This window comes from Scatophagus argus, chromosome 8 (genome assembly GCF_020382885.2).
Source record: "Scatophagus argus isolate fScaArg1 chromosome 8, fScaArg1.pri, whole genome shotgun sequence".
NCBI classification, from domain to species: Eukaryota; Metazoa; Chordata; class Actinopteri; family Scatophagidae; genus Scatophagus; species Scatophagus argus.
In genome coordinates, this window is record NC_058500.1 from 17,980,055 (window position 1) to 17,993,675 (window position 13,621).

The window sequence follows — 13,621 nt, forward strand, 5'->3', positions numbered from 1 at the left end:
ACTGCTACACCCTCAGTGTAGGAAGGAGCTACAGCAGGTCCTTCATTCCCTCTGCTGTTAGACTGACTGTACAACTCAACAGTCTAGTCCTCGTTTCCTCCCTTATGCAGACTTGTACATATCTGTATACTGTACTGTGTTTACTTGTAAATTGTTAATTTATTATCTCTATATTTTTTTGTAACTGTTTTTGCACACTTCTTGGTTTTTGCACTCTTTTTCTGTTCTTGTGAGCTGCCACGACAAGTGAATTTCCCCACCGTGGGATCAATAAAGTTCATCTTACTTACTTATTGAGTTTTGTTAGTCTGAGAGTCACACATCCAACTGCAATTCCAGCCAAACTGAATACATGTCAACTTGGGCCTTCAAGTGTTGCATATTGCAAAAAACATCCAGACTTTCTGTCACAAATATTGTTGTCAAAAGAGTCTCTGCTGCACTAAATTCTCTGAGCTCTCCAACATCCTCAGCCTGAGCTCTGGTAAAACGGCACTATTCAACATAGCCTATTTTGACATGTCGGAGTGGTAAAAGCACAGGAGTAAACAACAAAATGAATGATGACTGGATTCCATTTAGCTGCTTGTGTTTTAGGGTCCTTCAGGGTCTTTTACTGAGAAAACAGAACAGTCACCACTAATGTTATTAGTAACACCTGTGTTTTTCCTACTGTTACAAGCCAAAAAAGGCCTACAGGTTCACCATCATGTATTCATAGGTCCTGTAACTATCATTGTGGTTGAAATGCCTGTTGTAAATGCAGTATCTGTTCATCTAAAAACATTCCTCTGAAGAAATTCATTAAGTACTTCAGTCAATAACAGGCAACCTGCATATTTGTATTTATTTTTGTAAATCAGTGTTGTTTATATCTGCTTCTTCTCCATCCACACCCTTCAGTGCTCCTCGAGGCATTACATTGTAAAAGAAAAAAAAAAGACTGAAAGGTTTGTGTTTTGCAGCTCATGTAAATTTATTTGTTTGTTTTTTTTCATTAAAATATACACTCAAGACGAAGGGTATCTAAATCATTTTTAGTTACAGAAAGAGATCATATGTACACAGGTGCATCTGATTGTACAGAAAATTCATCCATCACACATTTATTTATATCATGAACAAGAAAATGACATTTCCACTCCTTTCTCCCTTCTCACCTTGAAAAATCTACTGTCCACTCTCTGGACATTTTCACCTTCATCTGCAAAAAAACATTTACTTCTTTACAAACTCAGACATGTTTGAGTACATTTCAGTATTATCAAAGGGCCCCAGAATCCTAATATTCTCTATTATCAGCTTTTTTAATGACACTCACTAATCCTCTTTGAATTTTACTCCCAACAATTTGCACAAACCTTTGCTAACAAGCTCGAGGAAGGGGACAGTGAGACAAAGCAGATCTTATACTGGCTGCAGTCCGAGCTTTTTGTGAAGCCAATAACATGATTTTCTCTCATAATGGTGAATACACGCAAACAGGTGCAGAGACAATGCAGATCCAAGAGTTAAAAATATGCATTTACTTTGCTTGCAGTATTGCTGTAGAAGAAATCCACTTCTTTAGTTGGTTTAGGGAAATAAAATTGCACAATAAGAGTGTTGGACAAGTCTTAAGTGTCTAATTCAAGAAATTCATCACAACACTGACACTACTCAAACATTACATATTGCCTGCCATTAGTAATAGATACATGTACGATGATCTACTACAAGGCTATCCACCAGTGCAATGACAGAAGTACCACAAGTCTCTTCATTTAATCGGGTATAATGCTTGTATAATGGCTTCAGCTTGGTAAAGTAACAGGCAAGTCAGGCGACGCTGCAGACATTCACTGTTTTCTATCGTTGAGTAAATTATTAAATACTCACTTTGTATGCAATTAAATGTGATAGTCTGCGTTCACATCCAAAGGCTGCGTCCCATCGGAGACCGGTGCTGTTTCCCAGATTTAATTCTCCATTGTTGAAACAAAGTGTCCAATTTCTCCGTTTTAAAGAAATCAAAATTGAGGACATGCTGCACAGCAATTTCACGGATTTTTTTTGTCATTTCTCCGAAACGCAAATCAGTGGCAAACTGAATTTCCAGGATTTTTTTTTCAGAATGTCGTCAAAGCAAAACAAAAGTAGAGTTTTGTTGCAAGGAATTTTATGGATTCAGAATTGAGCTCCTCTGATACATATTTAATTTCTTTAAACTGGCTGAATCAAAACGGAAACAACACAATTCAATTAAAGACACTCAGAGCCGTTTAATAGCTACTCGCATGCCTGGTTTCAGATGTCATAAATCTCCACAGGTTGACTAAATCTGTCTGCCACAAGAAGTATTGTCACTTATGATGACATTTAAAAGTCAGATCAGAAGTATCTGATGCTTCTCAAATCTTTGAAGCCACTGTGCAGGCTACACAGGATATTTTTCCAGCTATATTCTCTAAAATATATTTGACCGCATTAACACAGAGAAGCAAAGTGAGAGTTTAGATGAGATTTTAGTAGATGCACACCTGTGATTTAAAGGTTTAAACTGACGGTCAGTCTGAGAGATTCTGAGTAGAAAAATGAAAACACTTTCATTACCTTCCCCAACTAACCTCCTGCTGCATTTGAGCTTAGACTCCAAATGCTGCAGTGGGGCTGTTCAGTGGCTGGACTGGTCAGCTTCCACTGACACAGAGAAGCAGGGCAGTTGAAAAAAAAAGCAAACATGCTGACAAAACTTAATAAATAAAAATATAAAAAGACACAGCGACATGTTGCTCCCTGCCCCTCATTTAGCTTGCAGTGATCTTTGTTGCATAAGATTAAAAAATAGACTTTCTGTTCCTGTGCAAAAGTCACTGTCTTCTGAGCAGTTCGCACTGGCCTCTCCATGAGCAAAGAGAGAGCCAGAGAGAGAAACATCGCCCCCATGTGGGGAGGAAAGGTTAGTGCAATCGGAACCAAGTGGCCTGGACGGACAATAATACACTGGTTGTCCTCGGACTTTATCTTGGAGGCACCCACCCACGTCTTCAGAGGTCTGTTGTCATGTGTGTGTGTGTGTGTGTGTGCATTCAGAGCACATGACTATGTCTCCAAAGGGGGTTATATTGTGAGATGCAGTTTCATCAATTTCATTAGAGGAAGTGAGGTTGCTTTAACAAAAAAGGAAGAAGTAGAAGAAAGCTCAGCTGAGAGAGCAAATTAAGTCCGACTCAATTACAATCTCACAACACAAACATGATCATCTTCAAATGATGAACAAGCGGAGGGACTATGAGTGCCAATCATCCAGCATGCCTATTAGCAATGATTCCAGGAATCCAGAGGTGCACTTACTCCTCACTGCAATGTGTGTGTGCTACCTGCGAAAAGGTGCGTTTACTTGCAGATAGCCTTGTTCACTCATGTACCTGATGATCTTTGCAGCTGGGATGCGCATTTGTACAGGAGCGGCAGGGTTACTTGCAAATCGCCTCCAGAGCGTCCAGGGTGCGTTTGATGTCACGGATCTGTGCGGCCAGGGTGTGTATGGGTTGCATCGAACGGTCCAGCTCCTCGCAGCGAGCCATCAGCGTGTACATGCCCTGTGGGAGCAAAAATGAAAGGCAGCTGATAAAAAAGCTGCAGAGTGGATGAACTGATCGGAACAAAACAAGAAAAAAATCTATGATAGGGCTCAATATGGTCCATGTTTTTGTAAATTTTGTGACTTTCTTTTATAACAAAACTGAACAGATTTGGTGACAAAGCTCAGCAGTTTGGCTTCAACCTGTATTCATGTAAAAATGACCAATTGAGACAATGATTATCGTAATACAAATAAAGGTAGATACATGTACCCAAGAGGGTGCAGAGAAGATAAACCAATTAAAATTTATACAAAATGAAAGACAACACACACATGCAGAATCACCTTTATACTCATGTCCACAGACTCTCCCAGGCTGTCAACTGAGTCTCTGTAGGTCTGGATGTAGCCCACACTCAGAGCTGTCATCTGATTGAACAGACAGAGATCAATCAGTTTAACACACAGAATCAAAAGATTTTATTAACGAGGGGGTTACAGAGTTTCTACACTTTTAGACTCACATTCTGGATGGTTCCATTGAGGCTCCGCATCATCATCTCTACATTGTGTGCCACTTCCTGTGTGTGTTTCTGAAGGTCCAATAAGACAGTGGGATCAATGGGAGGGATATCTGCTGGTCTCCTTGTCAAACCTCGGCTTCTGTAGATAGGACCTGAACAATCCGCTGATAAGAAATAGTTACAGAATTAAATGGTTAATAAACAATAGCACTGCAGCAGTGGTTATTTTTCTATTGGTTATTCTTTTGCTTATTCTATAAAAAGGATAATATATAAAATGTTTCAATCCCCAGTTCCCATACTCCATATTGAAAGAGCCAGTTGAGTTCAAATAGCAGATTAAATTAGATCAAATTATTATTCAGAAGAGATTCAGAAGCAGCAAATGCTCACATCTGACAAGCTGGAGCCCGCTAATGTTTGCATTTTTGCTTGATTAAAGTCAATGATGAACTGACTGTCAACTGAGTGTTGATTGTTAATCTTGAGCTGATTAACAAATTGATTAATTATTCCAGTATGAACACACACATTCCCACAGACCACACAGTCCGTCAGGGAAAGGCAGAGAGTAATGCAAACCGCCAAGAGGCACAATCTGTTTGCAAGCACAGGCTGAAACTGACTACTTAAAAGAAACAGCTTCTAAACAGAAACATGGACAAAAGGACACAGAAATAATACATGAGATTAAATGAAGAATTATTCCCATTTTAAAGAAACACCTACTCCAGCAAAAAGCCTGCCTGCACAGATTTAAACGGATTATAGCACTTAACTCAAATGCCTCCAATTGTTAAATCTTATAATAAAATAAAATAAAAATAAAAGACATTTTACCAGTGGACCAAAAACATAAAGTGGTTTCCATTTCTGAGACTGGTTCCTGTCAGGCTGCAGCAGGTCCTCCATTATAAAACCCTCCAGTCTAAACAGAGTCGGTGAGTCATCCATCCTAATTGAATCAGCAGGTAGCTGCCACCAAGGGCATATTGACTGTGTTCCTGTGTTTAAATTGAGTGGCCGGTTTAGCTGACGCTCTAATCCAGAGGGGTTTTTCTGTGAGTGAAGGGCAGCGGTTCACCATCTTTCTCCTGGAAAATTCGACAAGATAGATGCCTGCTAATGGGCAGGATGAACTAAATCAACCTGCCGAGCTCATAGAGATGATCTGATTTCTGAAACCGCTGTATATGTGTGACCTTTTGGAAAATGATCTCCGTTCCAGTTTCTGTGGGGCCGAGAAGTGAATTTTGTGACTGTGGATTTTCAGTTATTATGTCAATACTTTTCTTCAAAAATGTATCATGAGCACACAGCTGACTCCCTAACTCCGTAACTGATATATCTCCTCATCAGCTTTGCTCAATTTCACACTTTTGCTCAGGCTGTGCCAAGATGCTTTGTGTACAATTCCATGTATTGTGATCATCTCTTAACATGATTTTACGAAAACCGTCGTAGTATGAAACATGAGACGCAAATGTTTGCTTATTTATGCAATCAGCAGGGATCTTAATTTCATCAGAGCCATTATAATATAGCACTCTGCTTTTCATGCAGTCTGAAAAAAGGAATGGAAGATTGCTTATATCCATAAAAGAAAAAGAAAAGAAAGGCGTTTGCATGATTCTTTTGGGAAAAACAATCAGAAAATAAACATCTGCAACAGTTAACTTCCACAAATCCTTGAATGTAAACTATAAATTAAAAATCAACGGTGATCTTGAGAATGGATAGAGGATCAAAAAACATAATGTGGTAATACACAAGAGTATAGAAATTTCTTATACTCCTAATGTTTACCTCCAAGAGTAAAGTAGACATTTTCTAATCTACTCTACCTGCACATCAAATAACAATGATGAACTGATGACCCAATGATAAACTTCAACAAAAACAACTGTATATTTCATGTACAATGCTACATTTAATCATATTTCCAGAGCTTCTGCATGCTACAGTAAGCCAAGAAGCAGTTGGTACAAAAGCTATTTTGTATTTATTATTAAATAGAAAAAAATCAAACATTCTGTACAGTTACGCCTAGTTAAAATATACTACGGCATAATCAAGATAAGTGATAAGTAATAAAAAGATCCAGTGAGATAAATTAAGCATAATTTGCCCACATCAGTCTGCTGCACTGTGAACACTGCAGGGCAATACATGATTCATACAAGCATCCATTGGTTCTTTATTAGCACTTAATTTGCTTAAGATATTGCATCCATTCTCCACTGGTTTAAATCCTTTGGACATTACCAAAGTTATGCATAAATGATGAGTATTGGTTGACTGGGCCCGTTGGCCTCTGCAGGCAGAAACTAGCTATGAATCTGATTGCCAGTCACATTCCCTGCACTGCAGTTTCAACACTGCTGCCAATAAAAATGCTCTTAACCTGCTGAAATGTTACTTCTGACACCTCCTTCTGCAGAAGAAAACACAAACTGTTCACCTTTTGGAACCTCGTGACCCTCATATATAACACAGCTATGAGACAGCCCACATCAGGACATATACTGAATGCATATGTTTCCTCTGCACATCAAATACAACACAAGACCCATACACTGTATATACACACTCTCTTTGATTCAAACAACGAGGCCTTTTTCTCTGTGAACACATTCACACATCTACACGAAGTCTGAATTCTCTCCAATTAAGGACTAAAACTGTTTTTACTTTAAAAAATTAAAAGTGGACTGTAATAATAGAGGAAGAAAATTCACTTTATTGGTTTCAAAAAAAAAAAATCTTGTAAAGCTTTCTCCAGTTCCATACTCACAGTCACTGCAGTCCAAGCTTGGCTTGGAGCTCATCTTGATTTTCTGCTCCAGGTTCTTGGTAATGAAGTTGGTCAGGTCCCCTTCATGGCTGACCGTCCCTTCTAGCTCCAGTGCCGAGGAGATTGTGGCCCGTCTGCCCTCTGACTGGCCACCTCTGCCGCCTCCCCGGGCCCCCGAGCCACCTGTGGAGAACAAGCCAAAATCAGTTGAGTAAAGCTGTAAAGTACTGCCAATGATTAATGGCCTATTTAAATATGGAAATCCTACTTGATATAGTAACAATTTCCACCACTTTTCTATAAATACTTTACTGAGATTTAGCACTTTAGGAAAGCAAAGAGATGAAGAATGAGAAAAAACTGCAGTAAACACAAAACCAGACCAGTTAGAAAGATGTTTACCTCCACATGCCTGGCTGATTTCGTCCAGGCTTTTGCTGTCCTGCATCCCCCTGACGTTGCGTACCCAGACCTGGGCCATAACGTGTGGAGGGCAGGGGACATCATCTGAGGGCAGAGAAGTAGGGGGAGGAGAGGAAGAGGACGAGGTGCTGGGACAAGGAGCTGAGGAGGAGTAATGTTGTGAAGACTGAAAGGTGGGTGAGAAGGTGAACAAAGAATTGGAAGAAGAGGAAAAGGAAAAAGACAAGTTAAATTACTGTTTATTAAATCAGGCTGATGAATCAATTTGAAACCAGCTGAAGAGCTAAAATTTTTTCTTGCTGTTTATATTCACTCCCTTCTCTGTAGTGAAGTGTCGGCAGGGGGTCTATTTAAGAGCAAGCTCTACATCTCTCCTCTGTCATTCCCATGATGCCCTGCACTCTTTCTGGTGAACACAGTCTAATAAAACTGAAAAGAGCCGTACAGTCTGCTCACCTTCACTTCTGTTCTCCCTCCTGCATGCTGATAAATCCACTTTTTTTCATTCTTTTCATCATCCTCCTCATCTTGTTTCTCCTTCTCTCCATCTTCCTCCTCCTCCTCCTCCTCCACCTCTTCCTCTTGACTGTCAGTGCCTCCAACTATGGTCTCTGCCTCTGTTTGCTGTCTGTATGTGGTAGCTGAGATTCCTCGCTGAGATGAGTGTTTGGAGTGTCCTTGCTGTGCTGAGTCCCGCAACAGAGCTGCCCCAGTAAGCTCAACAGTGTTAGAAGCCTCAGGATTGTGTGTGTCTTTGGAGTCTGATTCTGAGTTGCCTGTACCTGTTGCAGCAGGTAGGGAGGGGCCTGTCACATGCGAGGTCTGTGATGATAAGATGACTCTCTCATTATTGTACATCTTTGTCTCCAAGTGGCCTTCGCCATCATAAACTCTGTTTTCCACTTCTACATGGTTCTCTGTGTGTCCAAGGGCTCTGTCCTCGAAGACTTCTCCAGAACAGGACACTCTGCTCCCACCATGTTTAACTGAGACCGGGACATGAGGGCCGTTCTCAGAAGGAACAGGTGTCACAACCCCGTTGGCGGTTTCTGGCACTTCTGCGCTAATCACAGGGGAGAGACTCATCCCTCCACCTGCTGGGGAAGAAAAGGACAATGCTAAAGGGATGCTGCTTTTCCTTGAGCCACAAGGCTGGGCGATAGGGGTAAAATAATCTATTATGGAACATGTCACTCCGTGCTGCATAACCAATAAATATATAGAGTATATTTTCTGTAATTACAACTGAGAAACTCTTTTCAGGATACAACAAAAACATGGGCTTTTGTGTATTTGGTTAATCAAGTAAAATACATATATGCAAAGTCAAGGTTAATAACCACGTGTAAATAAAGATTCTGTAAATCTGAGCTTGACATAAACCAGTGCTGCTCACTGATTTGCAGCATTACAAACAATAACACAACCAGAGATATGAAAGGGACTGCTACTCTGCGACAATCTCTACTCAATCAATAAGAAAGCTGTGGTTTCTCTCTTGGTGAATCATGACATTTTACAGGGGACTGTGCTCTGGTAAGGCCTGGGATCTACACAAATGAACAACAAAATTGAAGCAGCACAGATTTGACATGCCTCTGGTTTGTCCTCAGCCTCCAGATGTGATTATGAGGTCTTAACTGCAGTGTGTTAATGCGAAGATTGCTACTCATATTCTAATCACTGAATGCCTTTGTGTACTATTATTTCCATTGTCTATTGTCTATTCATAGTAATAGCTGCTATACAGGACACCTGTGCCACTTGTGGATGACAGATGCTTTTTCATAAATGTGAAATGACGTAATTTAGGTTGCTTAGCTTAGCACTAGCTTGGGCACAAAACTAACTTAGAATTAACACTAGCTTGCACTGCACTATTTAGACTTTCCAACAACGCCCGTGAAGGTTGAACAGCAGTCGACTGACAAAAACTACGTTGCATAACAGGCAAACGGGAACAAAGAAATGAAGAAGACGTGAATAACTGCGAGTCAGCGTTGAGGAAGTTGGAGTATTGCTCTCATTAGCCGCCTAGCTAGTTCTCTGTCAACGGAGAATGTTATTGTATGCTGTTAGCTGGCTAACGTTAGCTGTCCAGGCCTTTAAATCGCAATGTTTTCAGAGCTCGCTTAATATTATCTGTCACTGTTACATGATAATGGGTAACTGATTGTAAAATTTGTTGTTAGCTCTCCATAAGGTCAAACAGTAGTGCCAAAGAGCTCAATTTAATATAGAAAACACTCACCAGTGTAGTTCCTATTCAGACAAAATGTAAGCAGTAACCTGGTCCGATATGAAAATCCTTCCCCGCGAAGCTTAACAAAATAGTTCCGCCTTCCAAATATGCAAGCGATTCAAAACTCTTTACTCTTGACACTGCAGAGTATCACCAAGTAAGAGATTTCTTGAAGTGAGAAAACAAACTTTATCCTAACTTGAAAGTCCCAGGTTGCCATTTGTACTTAGCATTTCTACAGCAGTGCAGCTTGTGTGTGCATGAAGGTGGGTGACTTTGTTTATCTGGCCACACCATGCATGTAATTTTGTTCTCCTGTAGATGGAGACAAACACCATAGTCCCCCAGGCAGCCAGGAAGAACACACGTTTTCTGTTGGTGATCTCATCATACAGAATGAATGGAAGCTGAGCGTCCTGATGGACAAAGGCTCAGGACGATTCGGGTTCAGGGATTCATCTGTTTTGGCATGTGAGCATAAAGTGTCCTTGAATGAGACACTGAGCTTCTCTCTGATCTCTGACCTCCAGGTTAAGGCAGTACAAAGCAACACATGCATTTCCTCCAGCAAAATATAACATACTGAGTGCTTGTTAGCCTTGGATGTATTATGTGTCTCCAAGGTTCTAAAAATAATTTGAGTGGAAGCCATATCTTTTGTAAACTCTTTACAGAAATGTCATAAGACACTTTATGCTTACATGTGCATTCCAATGACCCTTTTCCACTTGCTGTAAAATGTCAGCATTTCTTCTTCTTGTCTGAACATCAGAAAAACTGTGTTGCCTGCATACTGTAAATAGTCTCAGGATAGAAGACCAGTTGTTTCACTGATGATAAGTGATGGAGTAAGTATTACTTAGGTATACTTATGTAAATGTAATCAGGAAAATGTACTTTACATATTAAAATTAATACTTACCATGACTACTTTTATGTATTATATCATGAATATTGTTATTATTAATGTATGGATGTAAAAGCAGCATTCTGGAGCTGGTTGTGGTGGGTTTCATTTTTAACTATTTTGTAAAAGATTGCCACTGATGATTATTTTCATAATTGATTAAACTTCTGCTTGGCAACGTGATTCCAAATAAATAATTTTCAATTTTGGGAATCATCGTGTTATAACTGTTACTGATAGAAACACAAGATCCCCTCTCGTGACATCATGCTCACAGGATCATCTCACAAACTGGTGTTGTATTATTTCCCATCAGTTCTTATCCTCCAGCCCAGCGGCCACAGTGAAATATTAGCACTGTACATTTCTGCAAACCACACATATGTTAGTTTTGTACTTTTCAAATGTATCACATCAACAATATTAAGTTCAGATTACATGTATATGAGCTGATTTTCCCATTGTGAGGTCTAGGCATTGGTGCTGGTGTGACATTTGGCTGCCAGGCAAGAAACCACTGTTAAGACCACTTCAACCAAGCAGCAAACCAGGTTATTTAGTAGCTGTCTTTCTGGCACCAGAAGCAGATATTTTGAACGCCACATTAGGAGATTACCCAGCTGCTTTTCGGGAGATAAACCAGGCATTTGAAGACAAAACATCTTTTTGTGACCCTAACAAGGTCTTTTGTTTGTTTGTTTGTTTTTTTGGTGCCAGATTCTAACCACATTTAAAGCACAGCATTGTGACAACATAAAATTGAAAATTGAAGCATAAAAAATGTAAAGTTTCAATTCAATTATTTTGCCAGAAACGTAGAGTATCAACTTTTATTCTGGCAACTGGCTCGTGTCCCAGTCCAGCTGTGTCGATTTAAATTAGCTGAGAAACTGCTATTCTTGTTTTGCCTCATAAACCATCAATGAATTTGACAAATGCATTTGAACTTATTTAAATGAATGATGAACAGATTGTAAGGGAGGCTTAAATAATCAAAAGGTTTCGATTTAGCCTGTTTTGGGACCAGCGTCTGTGGCTTTTTAAACCCTTGACTGTGGCAAGAAATGACAAACACAGTTGCAGAGGAGGAGAGAGGATTCAAAACCACCCGCTCACCACATCTAAAGATCTTGTAAAATTTCTAATCTACCCCACCCAAACCAGGCCAGCTGCTCTCTCTCGCTCTTTCTCTGTGAGGATTTGGCTGTTTTGTTCTGTTTGTTCCCTCTCCTTTTGTGCCAAATATCAAAGCCTGATAAATTTACCTAAAGACAATTAGACCTCTGAAATAAGCCAGTGGTTTCCAGAGTTTCCCATTAGAACACTCAGTAACCACCGTGACTGTCACCAGATTTTATTTTTCTTTTTGAGGTGATTACAGTTAGGGGGGAGATATTTTAAAAGACAAGTAACTGCCACAAGAAAGGCAACATTTGGGAAAATGAGGGATACAAAGCAAATTGAAATCACATGCCTTCAAACAGATGTGGTTTTTCCATAATAAAAACTGGAGGCTGCATGTTACACGCTGGCAACTAAAACGACTGCGAGGCCTCGTAAATCACATTCCCATAATTCACAAATAGTAATTGTTAATTAATATTAATCCCAGTTCAGGGGCAGGTCAACATGAGCCGAACCTGCTCCTCCTCACAGAGACTATTCAGGTGCTCCTCATCAGCTTCAATCTTTTTGTTTTAAATGCCACAGATCAATATTTCAGCAGAACACTTCAGCTTTCCTCAGACAAAGTGGTGTGCATCAAGTTCATATCAAATGGAAAATTGGTTTTATGAAAATGTACTTGGTATAAGCAATAGGAGGACCACCACAGATGTTTCCAATACCAAGACAATCAGAAGCAGTAACATTTTTAAATTTAAAATCATTCTGTTATGCTTATGTCTTGGAAGGGAATGGTGTGGAAGGAAACTTCAGTGTCTCTTTGACTGGTGTAAAAGAAAATATATTCATCAAGAATGCTCATCTGGATGATGCAATGGTCATGAGTCAGAGGAAGTAGAAAACACAGTGTGGTCAAATGTCCACTGGAATTAGTTTGAGACTGATAGAAAACTGAGGCAGTTGGCTGTAAAATTGACCAGACAGTTTCACCCAGCGTGAGAACCTCACAGAAAGCAATACTGTGGTGCAGTGCACAAACCTCTTATTACACCTAAAAGGCACTTTTACGAGCAAAATGGTGAAAAGAAGACTTTGGTTGAGTGAGCGCTGGCACAAAAATCAAATGGGTAGATGAGTCACTCCTTGTGGTAAAAGCCAAAAGTGTCTCCCTCTGAATGCTTTGCACTGAAGTGAAGCTCTGCTGTGTTCCAACCATGTTGCATGTTTTTATTGAATTGTTTGGAGGGAATGGAAGATGCCAATACACATAAAACCCCTCGGAGTCACCACTCCTGTAAAGTCAAGTTGTTATGCCATCATGCTGGTACTGATTTTCTTTCATTCTGGTAATCACCCCTGGCTAAGACAGCTGTTGAAATGGTAGCTGTGGATTGCTGTGAAGTTGTCACTGACAATCCCTCTGTTCCAGTTTGTGGTTTTAATCGCTGTCTCACCATCTTCACAAGGTGCAAGACTGGTGTAAAAATTTCAAACTAGCTTTGCTGTTTAATTGTCACAACCACAGCTGACCTCAGACTTCTTTTACTATACTGCATATGACTCAGTAATCAGTTACATAGCATTTACTCTGCTTGGATATTGTTTTTAAAATCAAGAAATTTCTTCCCAGTTTGACCTCGACCATGTGCTGTACAAATGATCTTCAAACTTGCCATTAAAATCATTATTGAGTCTCCTGTTGTTTGGCATTACTTTGGTGCTCCATGATGACTGTATGTGTCACGATACAGCCACTTAGGCACAGCATGCTCTTTAGCGAGAAAGTTTATCACATTCACCATTTAGCAGCTCAGCATGCTACCCTTTGCCAAATAGCACTAAACACAAAATACATCTGAGGCTGATGAAAATGTCACTCATTTTGCAGATGTAGAGCCAGAGATCACAGAATCATTAAGACTTAACCTCTGGGGACCACGATCATCTATACTATATTTTATGGCACTCTATCCAATAGTTTGTGATATATTTTAGCCTGAAACAAAGTGGTGGACCAAACATCCAACACTGCCATCTCTAG

The 13,621-nt window shown here is 39.9% G+C and overlaps 1 protein-coding gene across 1 annotated transcript; it reads right to left on the reverse strand.

Annotated features, from left to right (window-relative positions):
- Positions 1-955: 955 nt before the first annotated feature.
- borcs6 (BLOC-1 related complex subunit 6) lies at positions 956-9,804 on the reverse strand. The gene is made up of 7 exons (XM_046397376.1): positions 9,558-9,804; positions 7,763-8,403; positions 7,286-7,472; positions 6,884-7,066; positions 4,090-4,253; positions 3,911-3,994; positions 956-3,581 (listed from the first exon to the last, which is right to left on the reverse strand). The coding sequence occupies exons 2-7, from the start codon at positions 8,390-8,392 to the stop codon at positions 3,456-3,458; spliced, it is 1,374 nt and encodes a 457-aa protein (XP_046253332.1). The 5' UTR covers positions 8,393-8,403; positions 9,558-9,804; the 3' UTR covers positions 956-3,455.
- Positions 9,805-13,621: the final 3,817 nt, after the last annotated feature.